This window comes from Protopterus annectens, chromosome 5.part0 (assembly GCF_019279795.1).
Source record: "Protopterus annectens isolate FY-2018-M chromosome 5.part0, PAN1.0, whole genome shotgun sequence".
Lineage (NCBI taxonomy): Eukaryota > Metazoa > Chordata > Ceratodontiformes > Protopteridae > Protopterus > Protopterus annectens.
In genome coordinates this window covers 1,210,783,724-1,210,806,064 of record NC_056735.1, presented here as the reverse complement: position 1 = coordinate 1,210,806,064, position 22,341 = coordinate 1,210,783,724, and the positions used below count along the sequence as shown (strand labels likewise).

The 22,341-nt window shown below is 43.3% G+C and overlaps 1 protein-coding gene across 5 annotated transcripts in view; it reads right to left on the bottom strand.

The window, feature by feature from the left end:
* CHST10 (carbohydrate sulfotransferase 10) overlaps positions 1 to 22,341 on the bottom strand; it is a 1,890,555-nt gene that overhangs the window by 788,762 nt on the left and 1,079,452 nt on the right. For all 5 annotated transcript variants that reach the window (XM_044071078.1, XM_044071079.1, XM_044071080.1 and 2 more), the window contains exon 3: positions 20,937 to 21,031. In XM_044071078.1, coding sequence (XP_043927013.1) covers positions 20,937 to 21,031 — 95 coding nt within the window. The remainder of the gene's footprint in view (positions 1 to 20,936; positions 21,032 to 22,341) is intronic.

Below are 22,341 nucleotides of genomic sequence, written 5' to 3'. Positions count from 1 at the left end.
AAAATGTTATACCATTTTAAGTATGTACATGCACCTCTTATGTTATCATTAAAATGTTATGGCATACTGTACTTTATTTTTGTTAACTAAATATACGTGGAGCTTTACTCCCAGGCCTTCATTTAAAAAGGGTAGTTTTTTTAGTAAAACTGCAACTTCTAATGTGGAGGTTTACCACTAACAGCTTGAAAGCAAAAAAAAAAAAAAACACACCAAAGCCAGTCACTGGCTTACCCATCTGAACATAACATAAATGGTAAAAAAACAGTCATGGCTGATATCAGATTTTCTAAATAAAAGATGGTCAAATCCAAGAACCATACGACAAATCACAACATTCTGTTTTACTGACTACTAACAGTGTAACTTAACTACAAGTGAATGATATTAATACCAAATATTGCAACTTACATCCATCTGGAGCTGTAACTGTTCTTCATCAACATTTTTTAAGACCCAATGCAAAGCTGTTAAAAGGAACCAAAACACAGCGTAGTAAAAATAATTTAATAAGTAAAGAACAGTTAAGCACTTTTGTCAGGTTGCAACAAAAGACTTCTTCAGAAAGTACAGTTGTGTACACTTAACATAAATGTAGATGTTCGAGTGTATTCACTGTTGCAGTCATTACATTTGGGTAATCTGCTGGCAGGTTGCCCTCAGTCGGCCTGATTAACAAAGTCTTGGGTCCTGCGTCAGTTGCTGTCCCTTCTTCCATGATGTCGGGTCAACAGGGGTATAAAACATGCAGCCGACGCCATTACATCAGTTTTTCTTGCCCCAGACGTCAGGTGCCCCCCAAATGTGGAGCAAATAAAATTAAAAACACAAAAAATACACCTCCAACCAAAAGCAAATACACCAAAAGGGTTTTTAAGCATAGGAAAAGACAGTAGAGATATAGCCAGAGAAAAATAGGTGGCTGGAGGGAGGTTAACCAGGACTGCAACAGTGAATACACTCGAACATCTACATTTATGGTAAGTGTACACAAAGTACAGTTGTGTACACTTACCATAAATGTAGATGTTCGAGTGTATTTACTGTTGCAGTCATTGCATTTGGGTAATCTGCTGGCAGGTTGCCCTTAGTCGGCCTGAATATCAAAGTCTTGGGTCCTGCGTTGGTTACTGTCTCCTCTTCCATGACGTCAGGTTGTTAGAAGTATAAAACATGCAGCCGACGCCATTTTAATCAGTTTTTCTTGCCCCAGATGTCAGGTGCCCCCCAAATGGGGAGCAAAAATATATATATATATAAACTGTAAATATATAAATGCACCTTAGAAACATAAAATTTACCTTCAACTAAAAGCAAATACACCACAAAGGCTTTTGAGCATAGTGAAGGAAAGAAAAGGTATAGAATGGGGAATGGCGGGTGGGTAACCCAGACTGCAACAGTGAATACACTCGAACATCTACATTTATGGTAAGTGTACACAATTGTACTATGTTCTTTGTGTTTTACTGTTGCAGTCATTACATTTGGGTAGAATCCCAAAGCTATGGATGGAAGGATGGAACTAAAAGCATTAGGAGCAGCTATAAGGCCCTGCAGGACTGCAGTGACAAAGCCTGCCCTAGATTTAGAGAAGAGAGGTAAATGACAATGCTTTGTGAACGTATGAACATAGCCCCAAGTAGCAGCTTCTAGAATGTCTTTGGTTAGGACCCCTCTGAGAAAAACTGCTGAAGTAGAGGCAGCCCTGGTGAATGGGATCTGATCCCTTTGGGCACAGGTTTACCACGGTGCAAATAGCAGAAATGAATGCAATGGCTTATCCATTTAGAAATAGTCTGCTTTGATATAGCCTTCCCCTCTGATCCTGCAGCAAATGCTACCAGAAGTTGCTCAGACTTTCTTTGAGATTTTGTTCTGTTTAAGTAGAATCTTAGTTGTCTTTGTACATCCAATGAATGCAGAATCCGCTCCCCCTTGTTCTGCGGATTTGGAAAAAAAGTTGGCAGGTGAATGGTCTGGTTAAGAGCCACACTGGATACCACCTTAGGCATAAAGGAAGGGCTGGTCCTGAGGGCCACCTTGTCCGGGTAAAATATAATGAAGGGCTCCATTGCCATGAGAGCCTGTAGTTCTGAAACCCTTCTAGCTGAAGTGACTGCCAAAAGAAAAGCTGTCTTCCAAGATAGAAATTTTATATACACAGTAGCTGCTGGTTCAAAAGGAGGCAGGGTGAGTTTTTTCAGCACAAAATTGAGGTCCCATGCAGGAGTTGGTGCTCTCCTGGGAGGCCTTAAATTTGTGGCCCCTCTGAGATACTGTTTTAGCAGTGGATGAGAAAAGAGGGGAGGCTCTGTGTTTTAATGAGCCGAGATGGCAGAGGCATGGATTTTTATTGAAGAAAAAGATAAGCCCTTGTCAAGCATCTCAGTTAAGTATTGTAAAATCTGAGGAATATTGGGCTTTGCTGTGTCTATTCCTTGTGCTTGGTTCCAAGCACAGAATCTCTTCCATTTATCAGCATAAGATTTCCTAGTACTAGGCCTTCTGCTTCCAAAATGACATCCATCACAGGTTTACTGAGAGGTGTGGTTTGAAAAATTATTTGATTAGCCATGCTGCAAGATTCAGAGTTTGGAGCTGAGTGTGTAGAATTTGATAGTTCTGCTGAGACAGCAGATGAGGTGTTTGAGACAAGTACCACCGTGGAAGATGTGACATATTCCTTAAAAGCGGGTACCAGTGTTGGCGACGCCAGTCCGGACCAATTAGAATCATTTTTGGTTTTTCCTGTCTGACTTTTAGTAAGACCTTGGAGAGAAGAGGCAGAGGGGGAAAGGCATAGACTGACAGGTTTTCCAACTGAAGGATAGAGCATCCACTTTCCATGTTTTTTTGTGATGAGTTCTTGTGCAGAATTTGTCCAACTGATAGTTTTGGGGAGAGGCAAATAGATCTATGTCTGGGCTTCCCCATTTCTGTGTTAACATGCTGAAGATTTGTGGATCCAGTTTCCATTCGTGCGGGTCCATAAGATTTCTGCTTAGGTCTGCCAGAATATTTTGCTTTCCTGGCAGGAAATGAGCTTGAAGATGTATTTGCTAAGTCAAGGCTGTGTTCCACAAGGCCATGGCTAGTCTGCAAAGGGGGTAGGAATGGGTACCCCCCCTGCTTGTTTATGTACCACATAACTGTGGTGTTGTCCGTCTTTAGCAGTAGTTGTCCTGGAAGAAGATAGTCCTTGAAGGCTGTCAGAGCACTCTGTACAGCTAGCATCTGTTTCTGGTTGATATGTAGGTACATTTGATTTGGGCTCCATTGGCCCTGAATGCATCTCCCTGCCAGATGTGCCCCCCAAGCATAATCTGATGCATCTGTAGTCAGGGTTTGGGTGGCAGTGAATAGAATGAATGACAATCCCTTGTTTTGGTGACAGGCCTCTGCCCACCATAGGAACTCTTGCTGCAGGCAAGGAATGATCGTAATCATTGTTTCCAGGCTGTGACAATGTTGACTACATAAGCTTTTTAGGTACCAGTGAAGTTTCCACATATGCAGTCTTGCATATGGAATTATTAGAATGCAGGAAGCCATGAACCCCAAGGTCTGCAGAATTTGTCTTGCAGATAGCTGGGTTTTTGTGGCCACTTGTTTGAAGTAAGTCATTAATTGAATTTGTTTTTCTGGCACAAGGTACGTCATCTGGGCAGTTATATTCAAGCTTGCACTCAGGAATGTAATTATTTGAGAGGGTACCAGTTGTGATTTCTTCTCTTTTATGGTGTACCCTAGACAAGTTAGAATCCTTTTCACAAACGCCATATGTTTTAGAAGAGTGTCCTTGTTTTCTGCCTAAATTAGACAGTCGTCCAGGTAAGGATAAATTTGAATGTTTCTTTGTCTGCAAAATGCAATTACTGGTGCCAGGCACTTTGTGAAGACCCTGGGCGCAGTAGATAAGCCAAAGGGCAGTGCAGAGAACTGGTAATGCAAATAGTCTGCTTTGAAGCAGAGGTATCTTCTGCAAGATTCCCTGATTGGGATATGCAGGTAAGCCTCTTTTAAGTCTAGAGTTACCAGCCTGGCATCCTTGTCTAGCATAGGCAGTAACTGTTGTAGAGTCAGCATCTTGAATTTTGGAATGTCCAGAAATGTATTTAGAACGGATAAGTCCAAAATTGGACGCCATGATTTGTCTTTTCTGGGTACCAGGAAAAGTCTTGAATAAAAAGCTTGTCCCTTTTCCTTTTCTGGTACTGTTTGAATAGCCCCCATATTCATGAGGGACATCACTTGCTTCTGGGCCTCTGCCCACTGATTTGGAGGCAGATCTGGCCATCCATTTGGGATTGGCAACGTTTGGAAATTAAATCTGTATCCCTGGGATACTATATTTAAAACCCACTTGTCCTGGGTAATTAATTTCTTGCATGAAGTGCCAGTTTTCCCCCCAAAGGGGTGGCCAAAAGATAACTGCTTGGTGTTTGCAGAGGAAAGTCATTGAGACTGTTTACCGGAGGAAGGTGCCTTGTAACATCCAGATTTGGAGGTGGAGGCACCACATTGTTTTGTTCTATAAGTTCCTTGTGACTGAAACCTGGAGCCTTTGGAGTGTCTGGGTTTGACATGAGTGGCTCTGGTGGGTACTGGAAAGGACCAGTTCTTAGTAGGCCTGTGCCTACTGAACCTGGATGGCTGCACTTATAGGAAATCTTTTACAGTTTGCATAGATTTAGCTTTATCTTCCATCTTTTTCAAAACTTCTTCTGCCTTATTACCAAATAGACTGTCCTGTTGTAAAGGAACATCCAACAATTTTGCTTTAACATGATCAGGCAGATTTTGGCCCTTGAGCCAAGCATGCCTTCTTATCACAGATCCAGTTACAGCGGCCCTGCAAGAGGTCTCCAAGGAATCAAAACCACATTACAAAGTATGCTTTCTAACTTGTTCAGCTGAATGCAATAAATCCTGCAACTCTTTTATTTTCCACACAGTCAGAAATTAACATCATTTTCTGTTTAAGTAAGTCCATGACATGCCGCTAATATTTAAGCATATGAAATTGACAGTTTAAAGCCCTGATTGCCAAGGTTGGAGACATGTAAACCTTCTTGCCCCATCTATCCAGAGCCCTGGAGTCTCTATCAGAAGGGGTAGGATTTTTAGCAGTAGAAGCCTTAACGTCCTTGGGACCCTGAGAAATGGTTTCAGGGTCAGCAGTAGGGTTTTTAAAAAGGAATTTGTGGGAGTCAGGAACCCTGTAATATCTGTCTGGCTTACTAGGAGCTGGAGGCAGGGAATCAGTTGCCATGCTGGATTCTGAGAAAACATCAACAACAATGTCTAGAACAGAAGGTATAGCCAAAGGCCTATGCTGAGGAAGAAGAATGAAATCCCCTAAGCCTCTTTTGAGATTCTGAGAAATCCTAACTCTCCCAGTGAAAGTGTTCCCTTAAGGTATGCAAAGTTTCTCCACAAGAAAAATCCTCAGGAGGAGGAGAAGCAGAAGAGATGGAATCTTCTACATCAGAGTCCTGATAAGGTGGAATAGATAATTCCTGATCAGAAGAGGAATCAGAAGAAATAGAAACCTGATCTGATGATTCATAATCAATGTCTTGCCTAGGCCTCTCAGCAGGAGGGGGATGGGAACCCCTGACCAAGGTAATTAAATCCTCAGCCATTTTGATCATTTGTTTTTTAGGAATAGGGGCCTGTGCACGTGGCCCAAGCATCGTTTTTCTAGACATAGAAGTTGAATTTGGCCTAGGTTTTGAAGTTGGCGTCGGTTTAATATACAAATCTTTAGGCCTGAAAACACCCTCAGAAGCCAGTGCCTGGTCAGCGGCTCCGGACCCATCTAAGGTAGAGACATCCATGGGTTAAATACTTAAAGTATCTCGCGGCATACCGGACTCCAAATGGGACTCAGTAGAGGCCTGCGAATCAAAAGTAGTGGGTATCAGGGGCTGCGAAGCGTCTCACTGAGTACCGGTGAACAGGCAACTGGCTTAGGAGAAACTTTGTCGTCGGTTTTGGACCTCGACGGTCTGTCTCTTGTCTTTTTCTTTGCGCTTTTTGTCTATTCCGGTAGTCGGATTGCTAACCAACGACATTTCTGGATAGTTAAATCTTGAGCCAAAATATTTTGAAGCAAAAATATACCGACACTTAATAGTGCGCTGATCAAATTTAGCACAAAACCGACAGCAAGGCACGTTGTGATCAGGGCCTAGGCAAGGAATACAGCACAAATGAAAATCCTTATGAGGTATTTGCTTCATAGGTAGGTACTAAACTATCGGCCCAAGGGCCTACATAAGCCTAGCCAGCAAGGCTCTATAGCTTACGCCACCCAAGAAAGTTATTTTCCTGTGCCACTGTCCAGCAGAGATACAGAAGTGATCCCCGGGGTGTATTTCCTATTTCCCATCCATTCATCAAGATTTTTCTTGAAGAGTGCTAATGAAGAACTTTGCTTGACATAGATGGGTAGCTTATTCCAGAGGATAGGAAGTCTCTGCGACAGGAATCTATCCCTCCAGCGTGTCCTGTTTATTGTGGTGACAAGGTTTAGGTCCCTAGAGCGTGTAGCTCAGAGGGATTGGGATTTCTTTAGGTGTAGCATGTCCAACAACTCTGGGTTTGACATAGCTTTATATGTTGGGCAGAGATCACCTCGGAATAGGCTACGGAGTAAAGCTGGAGTTTTTTGAGGCGGTCATTGTAGGGCATTTGTTTGAGGCCAGTAATCCTCTTTGTGAGCTACTTCTGTGGTCTTTCCAGCTGCTGCAGATGTCTTGTGAGGTACATTCCAAAAGGGGCATTGTACTCTATAATGGGTCTAATGAGTGACGAGCAGAGGGGAACAATGACCTCTTTCTTCCTGGATGAGAACCCTTTTATGATGAGGTGTGCCACGTAGAAGAACTTCCTAACTACTGTGGCGATGTGACTATCAAAGGAGAGACTACTGTCCACCTGGGTCCCAAGGTCTCTCATCACGCATTCGGTGTTACATAGATTGCTGCCTATGTGGTAGTTCATGGGTACAGAGTTTTTACCAAAGGGGATGACACTGCACTTTTTGGCATTGAGCTTGAGGCCATGGCTCTGACACCAGGCATCTGTCTCAGTGAGGACCTACTGTAGGATGTCCACATCATTTGGGGACTTCACTATGGCTCCTAGTTTGCAGTCATCTGTGAACTTCGTTAGCCAGAGGCCTTCTGTGTTAGCCTGTATTTCAGAGAAGTAGATACCAAACAGGAGAGGTCCCAGGATGGAACCCTGTGGTACTCCACCTGTCACTGCTTTGAGGTCAGATTTGGAGTCTGCAACTTTTACAATGTGGGTTCTGTCAGTGAGCCAGTTGGCAACCCATCTTGTGACGTAGAGATTTATACCTAGTTTAGTGAGTTTAGCTATAATTCCAGAATGGGGGATGGTGTCGAAAGCCTTGGCGAGGTCAAGATAGGCTGTGTGAACCACCTTACCCTCATCCACGGCTTTGGTGACTGCCTCAAAGAAGTCTATCAGGTTCAGGAGGCATGATCTGCCTTTCACAAACCCGAACTGGGTGGGATCCAGAGTTTGGAGGTTACCAATGTCTTTGTTTATAAGTTCCATGATGATATGTTCCATGGCCTTGCAGACCAGGCTCATCAGGCTAATAGGTCAATAGTTCACGGGATCAGTGGTGGCTCCCCCTTTGTGGAGTAGGATAACTGTTGCTGTGTGCCATTCAGTGGGCACAAAGACTGATGCAAGGCTATTATTGAACATGGTGCTTAAGTGGGGAGCCAGTTCGTTCTAAAGTTCATGTAAAACGCAGCCTGGGATGTTGTCCGGTCCCATGGATGCTGTGTTTTTGGCTTTAGAGAGTGCAGCTTTTACCTGTTTAGTTGTGACTACAGGGACTCTGCATTCTTCCTGTATAGATATGGGCCCTTTAAGGGGTGAGAGGGGGGTAAAGTTAGCACTGAACCGATCTGCCAGGATGTTGGCAATATCAGTCGGTTCTGTAATTTTCGTGCCTTTGTGCTGTAACTCAGAGCAGATTCGGGTGTTGCCATCTAGATTCTTGACATAGCTATACAATGCTTTGTAGTTGTCCTTGGATTTAGTGGCGATTTTGTTTTCGTAGCTAGCTTTGGAGGATCTTATAAGGGATCTCAGCTTCTTACCGAGGCTGACCAGGGAGCTCCTCCACTCATGGGATTTCACTCTCTTTTGCAACAGTTTCTTCCTTCTGTTGTACAGTTTGTTTATGGCAGGGGACCACCAGATTGGCTTCTTTTTTTTGGAGGATAGCATCTTGGTTCTGTTTGGGATAGCACGATCCATGCACTTGTGTAAGTGCTTACAGAGTGCATTTGTGTAGGATTCAGCAGTTGTAACTGTATTGTCCATCTGCATGGGTGTCATGAAGTTCACCACTTCTGTCTTAAGAAGCATGAAGTTGACGTTGAAGAAATTTTTTACTGTGGTTTCCTTAATGTGGGGTGGGGTGGGGTGGGGGCGGGATGTAGATATTAAGGGTGATAAGCTTATGGTCGGATCGGACCAACGAGGAGTTGACTTCAGGTGTGGAACACCGATCACTCATGTTGGTAATGACTAGGTCTAGGGTATTGTTGTCCCTGGTGGGGGTGTGGATAAGCTGATCTAGGACATTGGAGTTTATGAATTCCAGAAAGCGTTGAGCTAAGGAGTTGGTACATGAGTAGTTTTCCCAGTTAATGGTGGGGTAGTTGAAGTCGCCCATTATTAGGGTGTTTGGTTGAACCCTAATATTTTCAAGTACATCAAGAAAAGAGGAGTGGGAATCCTGGGGCATGGTGGGGGATCTGTAGCAAGCTACAATCTGGATTGCAGTTTTGCCCAGAGTTAGTTGCACTTGGATAACCTCGGATGCATTATGCTGAGAAACTAGCCTGGAGGTGTGGATATCCTTACTGAATATGGACACACCTCTGCTTTTGGTGTTTTGGTCCAGGTTACATGGCCGAAAAGTGTGGTACGAGTTATAGCCTGGTAGTGCAGGGTTGCTCTCTGGAGCCTTGAACCAGGTCTTAGTCACTGCACAGATATCGATGTTCTCCATTTTAAGGAGTGCCTCGAGTGAGTGCATTTTGAGATTTAGACTTCTAGCGTTGAGTAGCATTACCCTCAGTTTTTGCTTGCCTGTTCCTGTTATGGTGGTGAATTTGTTATTTGAACCCTGCCTAAAAAAGCCACTACAGGGGCAACAAGAGCCTTAGCCAGTATCCGGAATCCCAAGGGTGACAGGTGCAGGCCATCTGTGGCAAAGCATCATGGTCTGTCGACTATGTCATCCCAAGCAGACAGATAGTGGATCCCCTTAGAATGACACCAGAAGCTTAGCCAATTGCTGAAGTCAATCATTTTGCCCTTGTACTGCTGTATCATTCTGGGCGATGGCAGAATGCTACTCAGGGCTAGGGTCATACCTGCCTGAGCTACAAGATCGGAGAGCTCTTCCATGTCTCTTTTCATGTAGTCCAGGGAGGTACATCTCAGGTCATTCACACCAGCATGGACAATGACAGAGTCATATTTGTACTTGTTGTGGAGTGACCTGAGTGCGTGGGTTATGTGGCGGATCCTGGCACCCGACAGGCAGCTGACAGTAACCTTCTCCTTGTTTAGCCTGGTGAGTGGGACATCAGTGTGCCTGACTATAGAGTCACCTATGACTAGTGTGCTGGGTTCGTTGTTTTGCCTTATTGGCTGTGGTTGAGTGGCACACTAAGTCTGTGGGCTATGCGTCATTTGGGTTGTGTTGGGGGATGGAGGTTGCTTGCGTTTCTGCTTTGGAGGTCTCTGTTGCTTAGACAGATTATTACTGAGAGCCTTCGCGAATGTTTTTGTGTTACTGTGTGTGGATTTTGGTGGTGTAGATACAATTATTAACTTTTACTGACATTGGTAAGGAGCAAGAAAATGTTTCCCCAACGGGGTACTTAGCTTTAGGTTGAAGACTTTGGTTACGAAACTCAAAACCGAAAATTTCAGGAGTCGGCCGACCAGCACTTGTGAACTGTTTCTGCTTCGGGCACCGCACGGCAAGAAAGACTGATGTAATGGCGTCGACTGCATGTTTTATACCCCTGATGACCTGACGTCATGGAAGAAGGGACAGCAACCGATGCAGGACCAAAGACTTTATTAATCAGGCCAGCTGAGGGCTACTGCAAGCAGATAACTCTAAAGTGATGACTGCAACAGTGAAACATGAAGAACATAGCTGGAGTTATTTGAGTCTGTCCATATAGGGCTTGTGTTTAAGACCTAGGATCCTCTTCATGAGGTACATTTTTGGCCTTTCCAGCTGTTGCAGGTGTTTAGTGAGGTACATCCCAAATGGGCCATTATACTCGATGATTGATCTAATTCAAAAAACACCACTCATTATAAGTAATTTTACCCTGGTCCAGCATGTCCTTAATCAACCAATCAATTTTAGCGTAAGAGATATGTATACAATTCAACAATGGCTCTTCGTAGAAATTACCATACCTTAATGGAACTAGTCCTGAAGAATAATTTTATATATATATATAGGTGGTCACTATTTTCTACAGAGTAATGGAGTAGCTATGGGGGCAGCATTCGCCCCCATCTTTGCCAACATAGTCCTATTACAGTGGAAAAAGAAATTTGTATTTAACTACTTTATACAATTCCTAGGGAAATGGATTATATGTTACCTTGATGATGTGTTTATAGTTTGGAACACATCATTAGATGACTTGGATATATTTATTGACTGTTTGAGCCATACCACATCTTTCTTTACATTTATCTCTAAAGTTAATGCTTTTGACATAACATACCTGGCTGTATATATTTGTAAGTATGCCAACAATAGGAGGCTTATTAGTAATATAAACAGAAAACCTACTTATTCTAATAGCTTCCTACACTTTGACAGTTGCTACCCGGGAGATCAAAAAAAGAGGAGTAGTAAAAGGACAAATTGTACGTCATTCCAGGATGGTAACCGAGGATTACCCTTTTGACCTGGAGTCAAAAGGTTTAATGGATAGATTTTTATCACATGGTTGTCCGTTGAGATTAGTACAAAATGTTCTAGCTGAGGTTTTGCAGAAAAGGCAAATGAGAAGTTATGTACCTACCATAACGTTCCATGTTAGTTGTCTTCTCTCGCCTTCTTTCTTGCTTGATGGGTTCGGAGCCGATCCTCGGCTCCGACTCGGCACTTGCTAAGCTCGAGAGTCACTTTTACCAGCTCGAGGCAGCCCCATATCCCATGATGCAAGGCGGTAAGTACCCAGATCTCGTTTGATGACAAAAGGGCAATAGCACCTAGCATAAAAACTTCCCAAAGGAAGAAAGAAGAAGAGAAAAACCTGCAGAATGGTAGAAGGACCAGCTCTGTATGGTCTTCAGAACTATCATTCTTTGTAGAGAAGGTCTGTCCAGGCCTGGGGGAAGGAGGGAGGGTCGCAAGAAAGAAGGCGAGAGAAGACAACTAACATGGAACGTTATGGTAGGTACATAACTTCTCAATGTTAAGTTGTCAATCTCGCCTTCATTCTTGCTTGATGGGACCGCGTCCCTAGCACCTCTATCCTGGGTGGCTCAATGGAACAGACTCTTGAGGACTGTAGAGCCAAAACTGTCTCTTGTCCCTGGAGGCCAAATCCAATTTGTAATGGGAAACAAAAGTATGAGGAGTGGCCCAAGTGGCCGCTGCACAAATAGTGTCTAAAGGAAGTCTAGCTTGAAAGGCTGTAGAAGTAGCTAAGCTTCTGGTTGAATGTGCTTTAGGTTTTGAGCACAGCTGTTTTCCCCTGAGCCGATAAATTTCAGAGATGACATTAGAAAGCCATCTAGATAAGGTCACTTTTGAGACAGGAAGGCCTTTCTTGTTATCAGCATAGGAAACAAAGAGTTGATCGGATTTCCTGAATTGTTTTGTTCTGTCCAAATAATATCTGAGTTGGCGGTGGACATCAAGATAATGTAGTTTTGTTCGATCTGTTTGAATAGTTTGGAAAAAATACAGGGAGATCAATGGCTTGATTCAAATTAGTCTTTGAGGCGACCTTAGGCAAAAAGGTCGGATTAGTTCTCAATGATACTCTATCTTTGTGGAAGACCAAATAGGGGGGGCGAACAGATAGAGCATGAAGTTTAGACACCCTCCTAGCCGATGTAATAGCTACCAGGAATAAAGTTTTCCATGAGAGAAATTTCAGGGAACAAGAAACAGCTGGCTCGAAGGGGGGAAGAATCAAGGATGTCAGCACTAAATTTAGGTCCCATTGAGGAGGAGGACTCCTGACTGGAGGCTTCAGGAGGAAAATTCCTTTCAAGAAGGCTCTACAAAGCCTGTGGGACATAATGTTGTGATCTGCGAACCCGACATGAAAGTTCGAGATAGCAGCCAACTGAACTCTAACTGTGGAAGAAGAGGAGCCCGCATGAAAAATCTCCGCTAAGAAATCCAAAACTGCTTGAACAGGAGCAGTGAAGGGATCAATATTCTTGGCTTTAGCCCAATAAGAGAAACGTTTCCATTTGCTTGTATAAATCCTCCTGGTAGAGGATTTTAAGGAAGCTACTAGGATGTCTCTAACAGGGTTAGAGATCATAGGAAGCCTGGCTAAGGAAGGAAGTGGAGCAACCATGCTGTGAGGTTGAGAGAAGGGATAGAGCGGTGCAGCTGACCGGATTGGTGAATCAGAAGATCTGGCACTGGGTCCAGATGCCACGGCTGCACCAAAAGGTGACGATGGAGGAACGGAAACCAAATTTGTCGAGGCCAATAAGGAGCAATGAGAATCAATTTGGCTCTCAAACGGTTGCTTTCTGGATAACTTGAGGGATCAGAGGAAAAGGAGGAAAGGCATAAAGAAGTCCCTGGGGCCAATCCTGGGTCAGAGCGTCTCTGGGGGGATGGCCTGGCAGTGGGAAGAGAGAAAAGAAGTCTGGGCATTTGCTGTTTTGGGGAGTAGCAAAAAGATCGCAACATAGGCGACCCCATTCCAGAAAAATCTCTTCCACTATAGATTGTTTGAGAGACCACTCGTGAGGCATGAGAATAGCTCTGCTCAATCTGTCCGCCAAAATGTTGGTTTTCCCAGGGATGTGCGTTGCTACCAGAAATCGATGAGAGGAGATCGCCCATTGCCAAAGTCTGAGCGCTTCTCGACACAAGGGGTAGGACTTGGTTCCGCCCTGTTTGTTGATATACCAAACTACAGACATGTTGTCTGTGTGGACTGCAATTGTCCCTACGGGAAGAAAGTCGTTGAGGGCTTGCAACGTTAAAAGCACTGCTCTCATCTCTAGGACATTTATGTGCAGGTGGTATTCGGAAGGTTGCCACGTCCCATGAACCATCCTGCCCTGATAATGACCCCCCCCCCACCCGATCAGGGAGGCATCCGTGGTGACAGTGGCTACCGGGGATGGGGGTACAAAGTGTCTGCCTTGGTGAATCTGGGGAGAAGTGATCCACCAAGCAAGATGATTCTTGCAAATCTGTGTCACCAGTATTTGGTGACGCACTGGAAGTTGTTGGTAAGACCACTGAGTGAACAACATCCATTGAAGAAGGCGCATGTAGAAGCGAGCCAGGGGAAGAAGAGTAATGGCCGCAGCCATGAGGCCTAACACCTTTAGAACCATTCTGGCCTGTACCTTCTTGTTGGCTAGAATGATCCTGACGTGACTTTGAATGTCTGAAATTCTTTGATCTGTAAGGGTAGCTGACATCCGAACAGTGTTTAAGTTTGCGCCTATGAAAGTAATAGACTGGCAGGGCAATAAGGATGATTTTTCAGAGTTGATCGAGATGCCCAATTGAGAACAAAGATTTATTGTGTAATCCCTGGCTTGAACAAGCTGATGCCTGGTGGTGGCTGAAAGGAGCCAGTCGTCGAGATACGGAAACACCTGGAATCCTTGACGTCTCAGGTGAGCCGTGACCACTGCCATACATTTGGTGAACACTCTGGGGGCTGTAGTGAGACCAAAGGGCAGGGCTCTGAACTGGAAATGACTGGACCCCAGCCGAAAGCGGAGAAATCTCCTGGAGCATCTGTGAATTTTTATGTGATAGCACGCATCCTGAAGATCTATTGAGCACATCCAGTTGTCCTTCTGTAAGAAGGGCAGAATTGACTGAAGAGTGACCATTCGGAATCTTGTCTTCCTCACAGACTTGTTAAGTCTGCTGAGATCCAATATTGGTCTCCAGTCTCCCGTCTTTTTGGGGACCAAAAAGAACCTTGAGTAGATTCCGGGCTCTGAATGATCTGTTGTAACTGGCTGAATGGCTCTTTTTTGCAGCAGTTTTAAGACTTCTAACTCTGCAATTTCCCTTAGACCGGGTGGTACATCTGGAAGGGACTTTGAGTGATAGAAAGGACTTTCCTCGAAAGGAATTTTGTAACCCTCGGATATGATCGACTGTACCCATCTGTCTTGAGTGAGGGAATGCCAGGCTTCTGGGTACAGCGATAGTCTTCCCCCGACTGCCTCCAAGGACGGACAGCCGGGCAACATCTCAGGGATGCTGAAAGGGCTTGTCAGAGAGAGGCTCTCTGCTTCCCTGGTTTTGTGGACCCCCTCTGCCTCTAGAGCGGCGTCTGTTGTTGTTACCCCTCTGCCTCTAGGGGTAAACTGACCACGTGAATCCGGCGTGACTCCTTGGGATTTGCGGAACCACATTTTGCCACCCTTCTGCCCTTTGGGGTAAGGTCTAGAAGGGGTGGAAAAGCGGACTCCTACGGCAGAAAGAGTTTTGCCGTCCTGCTCACACCTGGTCAACGTTTCCTTCACTTGAGGGCCAAACAAAGCTGACCCATCAAAGGGAGAGTTTGTGAAGGACGCCTTAAAGGGATCTGCAAAATTACAGAGCCGCATCCAGGCTTGGCGTCTAAGAGCCACACCTGTACCTGCGGCCCTACTCGCTCCATCAGCAGCATATGATATCAGTCGCATGGAGGAGTTAGCAATAGAATTAAGGGTTCCTAGCTGCGAAGCAATTTTTTTTGAGCCCCTGCAGCTGTAGGATCCTGTACTACTTCACCTAGTTCCTTAAGGATATCCCTCTGGAGTCTGGTGAAGTGACATAGGTAGTTCAGCGAACGCATAGCAAAGGTCGCTGAAGAGAACATCCGCTTACCATATCTATCCATGGTCCTAGAGTCCTTATTAGGAGGATGGACAGGTACGGAAGGATCTGCAAGTTCCTTCTTAGTGGCGGCTGCCACCACCATGGCATCAGCAGGGACACCTTTTGTGAGGAATTGCTTGTCCGACGGGGCAGTAATAAATTTAGAAGGCCTCCTAGGGACTGGCTCTACAGAGTCAGGAGCAGCCCACGCCTTTCGAGCAATAACCTGCATAAGGGGGTCGAAAGACGGAGACACCCAGGAGGTGGAGGGCCGAGATCCAAACGCCTCCAGGTATACTGACTCATCCTCAGAGGGATTATTGGTGGGCCAGTTTCCCCTCTGTCTAAGGAGTTCTAGGATGTCTGAGAAGGAGACATCCTCAGAGGGGGATCTTGGGGATCCCTCTGACTCATCTAAGTCAGTATCTGAAGTGATAGACTCGGGGGAGTCTACGTGTTTCCTCTTACAGGTCCTCTTCCGCGGAGGATCTCCTGACAAATCAGGAGAATCCTCGGAAGAGGGGGTTCTTCCCAGTGGGGAAACCTGAGGCGGAGGATCTCTGGGTCCGGGAGCAAGAGAAGTGGCAGAGATGTCTACAGGCACCATAGAGGGAGGAGCTAAGGGAACAGACTGCTGGCCGAGTCCAGTGGCCTGCACACTCTTCATCACCTCGAAGGCTCCCCTCCCAGGGAGGTCCGAGAGAACCCATTCCGAAGAGCCAGGAACTCCAGGACCCACCAAAAAGGAAGGCTCCGAGGCAGATGTCGGAGCTGAGCTCACCAAGGCCGAGGCTCCAAGAGGAAGAGTGGGGTCGGACAAGGGTCCGATGCCACTCACCCCCTCGGAGGAGACCAGGGAAGCCCGACCACCGAATCCCTCTAAGGAAGGTCTCGAAGAGGAGATAAGAGTAGAGGCTGAAGGAGCAGAAGGGGGTATCTGTCCCTCAGCCGTAGCAGAAACTATTCCCGAAGACTCCAACTCCAAACTCTGGGGTAGAGTCAAAGGAGGAACTGCAATGGGGTGTGGACTCATAGTCGTCTGTTGAGACGGACTATGTAGCATTTGGGCCAGTGCCTGTGACTTTAATAATCTACTGACCACTCTCTCTAAATCATTGTCAGAAAGCCTGGATGACCTGGAAGATCGGCTCCGATGGCTCTGTTCCGAGAGGAGAGGAGAAGCCGGAGCCGAGAGTATCGGCTCCAAGGAAGGGGACCTAGACCTCTTCCTCGAAGGAACCATCGGAGCCGATGAAACTATAGCAGCTGTCGGAGCCGACAACTTCTCGGCACCGACAGATAGTTTCGATGCATCAGCTCCGGCCGGAGCCGATACAGACTTAAAGGTAAGTGTGTCAGAGCCGATCGGCGCTGACACCGAAGCCTGAGCCACATGGTGATCGGAACCGATCGGAGCCGACACCGAAGTGGTCAAACCAGAATCGGCACCGATAGCCATCGGTACCGAAGGTTTGTGTAAACCAGAGTCGGCTCCAGCCGGAGCCGATCTCGACTCTGAAAGAGTCGGAGCCGAGGCCGCAGGCTTGGACACAGAAGCCTGGGCCTTGGAAGACTTAGAAGTCTTAGATGGAGCCGACTTAGCCGGAGAGCCCTCCGGCTTAAGAAGGCCCCTCAAAATGAGCTTATTTCTCCTTTCCTGCAGGACTCTCTGGCTAAAAGAATGACAAATCGCACAGGAGTCCTGCAGGTGGAGAGGTCCCAGGCAGTAAAGGCAAGAAGTGTGACCGTCTGTCAGAGACATTTTCTGACAGCACGAGTCACACTTCTTAAAGCCTGAGACCCTTTCCTTAGACATGTTGTAACACACTCACACAACACCTGTCCAAGAATTTTATAATCCCAAAGGGAAAAAATAAAATTTTGTCTCACAAACACACACACACCCTAACAAGGGGGAGGATGGGATGGGAGAAGGCCTGACTAAAAAGTTTTAGAAGAGAGGGAAATTTAGTCAGGAAAGGACTAAAACTAGTCTAAAAATATTAAATTTAACTACAAATATAAGTTTAAACTGAAAAAGGGGCAAAAGTATTAGTGTATGAATCACTTACCAGGAGCTGGTAAAAGGAGGACCTCATCAGCGAAGCGGCAAACGAGATCTGGGTACTTACCGCCTTGCATCATGGGATATGGGGCTGCCTCGAGCTGGTAAAAGTGACTCTCGAGCTTAGCAAGTGCCGGGTCGGAGCCAAGGATCGGCTCCGAACCCATCAAGCAAGAATGAAGGCGAGATTGACAACTTAACATATGGCTATTATACTTCTATGCTTAAAACCACTGAAGATGGTGGGGAATTCTTGATGTTGAATAACAGAATTAGTGACTGTAATTTTCCCTTCTTTCATTATGACCTTCACTAATGAAAGTACACAGATTGTGGATATTTTAAGAAAGAATTGGAATGTGTTTTCCTGTTTTGAGGGACTAACATATCTTTGGGAATGTCCCCAAGTTTATATATAGAAAAGGGAGGTCATTTAACAGATTATGGAAGGAGGTAACTACCTACATGGGAACTTGACTCAGAAGAAAAATAGTACTTTTAAATGTGATGCTTGTAACCAGTGTAAGTACCTTATGGTGAAAAATGTTGTTAAAGTGAAGGGTGTATGGCTAAAAAACATTTTTTTTCTGTAATTGTAACACAGGAGGGATTGTTTATTTGGCCCATTGTACACAATGTAGTTTTTACTATGTGGGAAAAACGCAAACGAAATTCAAAGAACGAATCTATGAACATATGCTTGATATTAGAAAACAAAATATAAATAATGCTTTTGCAAAACCCATTTCATTTTTTCCTAGCCATTCATTTGAATTTATGGGTTTGGATATAGTAGCTAAAAATGCAAGGGGTGGTCCTTGGAATGACATCATAGAACTTAAATGGCAGATGACGCTTAATGCCTGTATTCACTCTGGTCTTAATGAAAGTTTTATCTATTATGAGTGTATTACAATTACGTTCTTTGTCTACTTTCAAAATTCCTTTAAAAAATAAGTTTATGTACTGATTTAATGATTTTATGTTTTTTATACTTTTTGGGTTTTTTAGATGTTTACTATAGTAGTTTGTGTATTTTTAATTTGCAAATAAATTTCCATCTAATTTTGTACCTATTTTTTTAACTGTAGTTGGCTGTTTTTGTCATGTGATGTACAATAGGAGGGCTATTTACATTGAACTGTTTTGTAAGTTGGTGTTCTGAAGAAGTCTTTTGTTACAACCTGAAGAAATCACTTAACTGTTGTTTACTTATTAAATTATTTTTACTACACTGCATTTTGGTTCCTTGTTCCAGCTTTGCATTTGTTTTTTTGGTTTTCTGGTTCTTAGTTTGGATACGTCTTCTCTTTTAAGACCTGACCTCCTCTACTCCTCTTACCAACTCTACTCACTCACTGCTCCAGCCTACTATTTAGACACATGACAAAAATGCTCTTACTAAATGCTTAAAATATCTTGTACGTAGTGATCTATGAAATACTGTTAAAATTGTTTCTATATGTACATTTATGCCTTTTTATCTATGTAATTATGCATTCTGTGATAATCCGTGGAACCTAACTGCTCAACCTTGAATATGTACATTTATTTCTTTTTACTATAATATATATATATATATATATATATATATATATATATATATATATATATATATATATATACTTTGACATTTTGCACATCTTAACTGTTCAAGCTTGTAACATATACTTGGAGCTTTTCTCCTCAGGCCTCCACTGAAAATGGGCTCTTAAGGCCCAGTGGACTATCCTGTATTCAAATGCTAAATCAATCAATCAATAAATAAATACCACCAGTAATTTAACTACATGTGAATGCTGTTACATTACGTTATTACACTGTTACTAACAGTGTAACTTAACTACATGTGAAAGCTGTTGCTAGCAGGGCAACTTAACTACAAGTGAATGCTGTTATGACAGTGTAACAACTACATGTGAATGCTATTACCAATGACCTTTATCACTGTCTGGAGTGTTTCTCCCTGGGCCTCCACTGAAAATTGTCTTCATTCCAAGTCAGACTTTTCTGGATAAGAAATGTTAAATAAATAAATATATATGAAAAATTTTTTAACAAAAAATTACATAAATGAATGCTATGGCTACTACTTTTATTACTGTATTTTTTTGCCATCCTGGTGAGGATAACTGAGCTATTGCTGTCTCCTCCACTACTGGTCAACCCCCCCCCCAGAGCAACTGGACCTGAGGGTCACAGCTGGAAAAACAATCATTTGTTGGCGGCTGGGGGGAGATGGAGGCATGCCCAGCATCACCCGTTCCTTAAAGTAAGGTATTTTTTTTTTTATACATTATCCCTCCCTTGATGTGCAGTAGGGCAATGATACAGACAGCCATGGGTGTTCCTGTCCATATTGTTTTTAACATTATCCCTCCCTCTTAATGTGCACACAAACTTATGCAATAGTAATAATGTTTTCAGCCTCCTTTAAAGAGCAGCATTATACCATAAGCACTCCACACTCTCTACCCAACCCAGGCACCAAACTGAATACTGCTGATTGAGCCTACCTTCCTGGCTAGCCCTCCAGTATCACTGTATTGTGACTAAGATGTACAAATGAGCAATGCTGCTATAATTTTTGTCCCTGCATTCCGAAAACTGAACAAATGTGTCCCTTTTATCATATATATGAAAATGAAGTAAAACTTTTCTCTTGTATGTTACAATGTATGTCTCAAGCAGTCCCTGAAAAGGGCTGCTTGAGGTTATTACAAAACAAAAGAAAAATAATGAAAAAGGATGAAACAGAGGTAGACAAAATTTATAGATTACTGGCTAAAGAAGTGTGCGTGGTGCATTATCACATGACACTAAAGCTTTCTAGTACTACTACTGCTACTACCTGCTGCATGAAAGCATCATAAAAACAATACTAACTTTCAGGGTAACCTCCAGACCAGTAACAAGTTTGAATTAATTCAGATATATAAATCTGTCTGATAGCTACATTATCTATTAGCGCACAGAGCAGTTGATGCTTTCACACTCTGTAGCAGACATTCTAGAAAAAGACCACCACTCTGGCTGGGTGAGAAAGCAAGTTGTTAGGTTTACAATGTCCTTTTTTACAACCGTCTTATAATCTGAGAATAAAAACAAAAAAATTCCAGGAAAAACAGCCTTAACTTTGGTCCTCCTAAATTGAGGGTAATGGTCACAATAGGTTCCTTGCACCTTAATAGACCAGTTTAATGGTCACAATAGGTTCCTTGCACCTTAATAGACCAGTTTAGTGAATGTGGCCTAAACATGCAGGGTTGAGTTCACATGACCTCAGGGGTTACATAACACTTAGTTTTGTTTGAAAAATGTATTCCTTTTCCTGTAAAATTGTGTGCAAAAGAGTTAGAATATGTATGTCATAGAGGTGTGGCCATGAGCATTCCAAATACTGGCTTTAAGAGGATATGCCTCATATTAAAAACACTAACCGAAGTTGCTGAAACTTTTTTGAGAGCTTCTGTCTGTTTTGTGGGGTTACTGACACCAAGTCAAAATTCAGCACAAGTGGCGTCAGTGACCTGACACACTTCAATAACAATCCATAATAAAAATTCAGACTTTCCCCTTTACCAACCTTTCTTAGCTTAATTACAATGCATCTGCTTTAAGAAGGCTTCCTTGCTTCTATATAGCCACTCACTTTGTCTTTAAATTTACTTAAGCTACCAGCTGATTGACAATGAGATGTATCATATCCTTTTTTTTAAATATATGCATTACCTGTTCTTCCAGTGAGGAAATCTTAAGCTCCAATACTTGAGGTTTTTCAGATTCAGCCAGAGTTATTTCTGAGGGAACATCTTTGCTTTCATATGCTACAGAATAAAATGGGACAATTAAGATAAGTAAAAGTTTCATTTTTATCGACACTATTCACACATTAACACTTCAAAAATTCAAATGCAAACTAATTACAAAAAAAGTAATAGGTTACACATACCCAACATGCAATGTGACTGAAAGAAATAAGGTGTGTACCACACACAGTAAAACGTGAGCAATCACATTTTTGAAAGGACCCTTTGCACTGGATAGAGACCAGTGCCAGTCTTTTTTTTTTAAACTTCCAGCACAGTGTGTATGTATCCTTATTAGCCCTAGCAAGGACATCCTTGCTCACAGTCTGAGGGGCATGCCCAGCCTCAGAAAGCTGCTGCTGTCTGAGAAAAGTACCATAAAATAAACTGCTGATTTCCCTTCTTTTTTTTTTGGGGGGGGGGGGTATTTGTCATGTATGTTTATTATGCCTTCATCTCCCCCAGCAAGTTATCAAGCAACAGCTAATCAAAAACACAAAATACTCTCAAATGAGTTCTGAAAATGCAGCTGTACAAAAGCAAATTAATATTTTGATTAAAACCTATGTCCAACATAACTTCTGGCATAAACAAGAGATTAGTGGAAAGCAAACACTTTTAATTTAAAAAAGTCAATTAAGATATGAAGCCTTAAGAGCTTGGAATTCAAGACACCCTTCTGGCTGAAGTTACAGTTACAAAAAAATGTATCTACCAAGTTGGAGTTTTCAATGGGCAGAGTACATGGGTTGAAAAGGAGGTTTAGTAAGTTATTTAACAAAAGTCAAGGAGGACAGTATTAAATGAACATATGGAAATTAAAAGTTATGTACTCATCATAACCAGGCATCTGTTTTGTCCATTTTCATTCTTCCTCAATGTATGGGTTCAGATCTAACTTGGCCGCATATTCCAGACTTCGGATCCAGCTCTCAAGCTCCTCCCTCTACCCATAATGCTCTATCCATCCCCATTACCTCAGATCGAGTTTGTTGCCAAATATCCCTATAGTTAAATAGAGACAGGTGTAGTTGACAGAGAAAGGAAGGGCTCAAACCCGAAACTGTAGGCTGCAAATATAGTTCAATAGGTATCTCGAGAAAAAATGGATGAGGGAGGGAAGTTGATGAAGAATGATAAGGACAACATCAGATTTAAAAGTTATGTACTTACCATAATGAGGCATCTGTGTTGTCCATTTTCATTCTTCCTCAATGTATGGGACAGAATCACCAGCTAAGATAATCTTGGGTGTCCCTATGGAAGGATATTCTGGATTACGCTGATCCAAAGGTGGCTTTGTTTCTAGAAATAATACCCAATTTGTA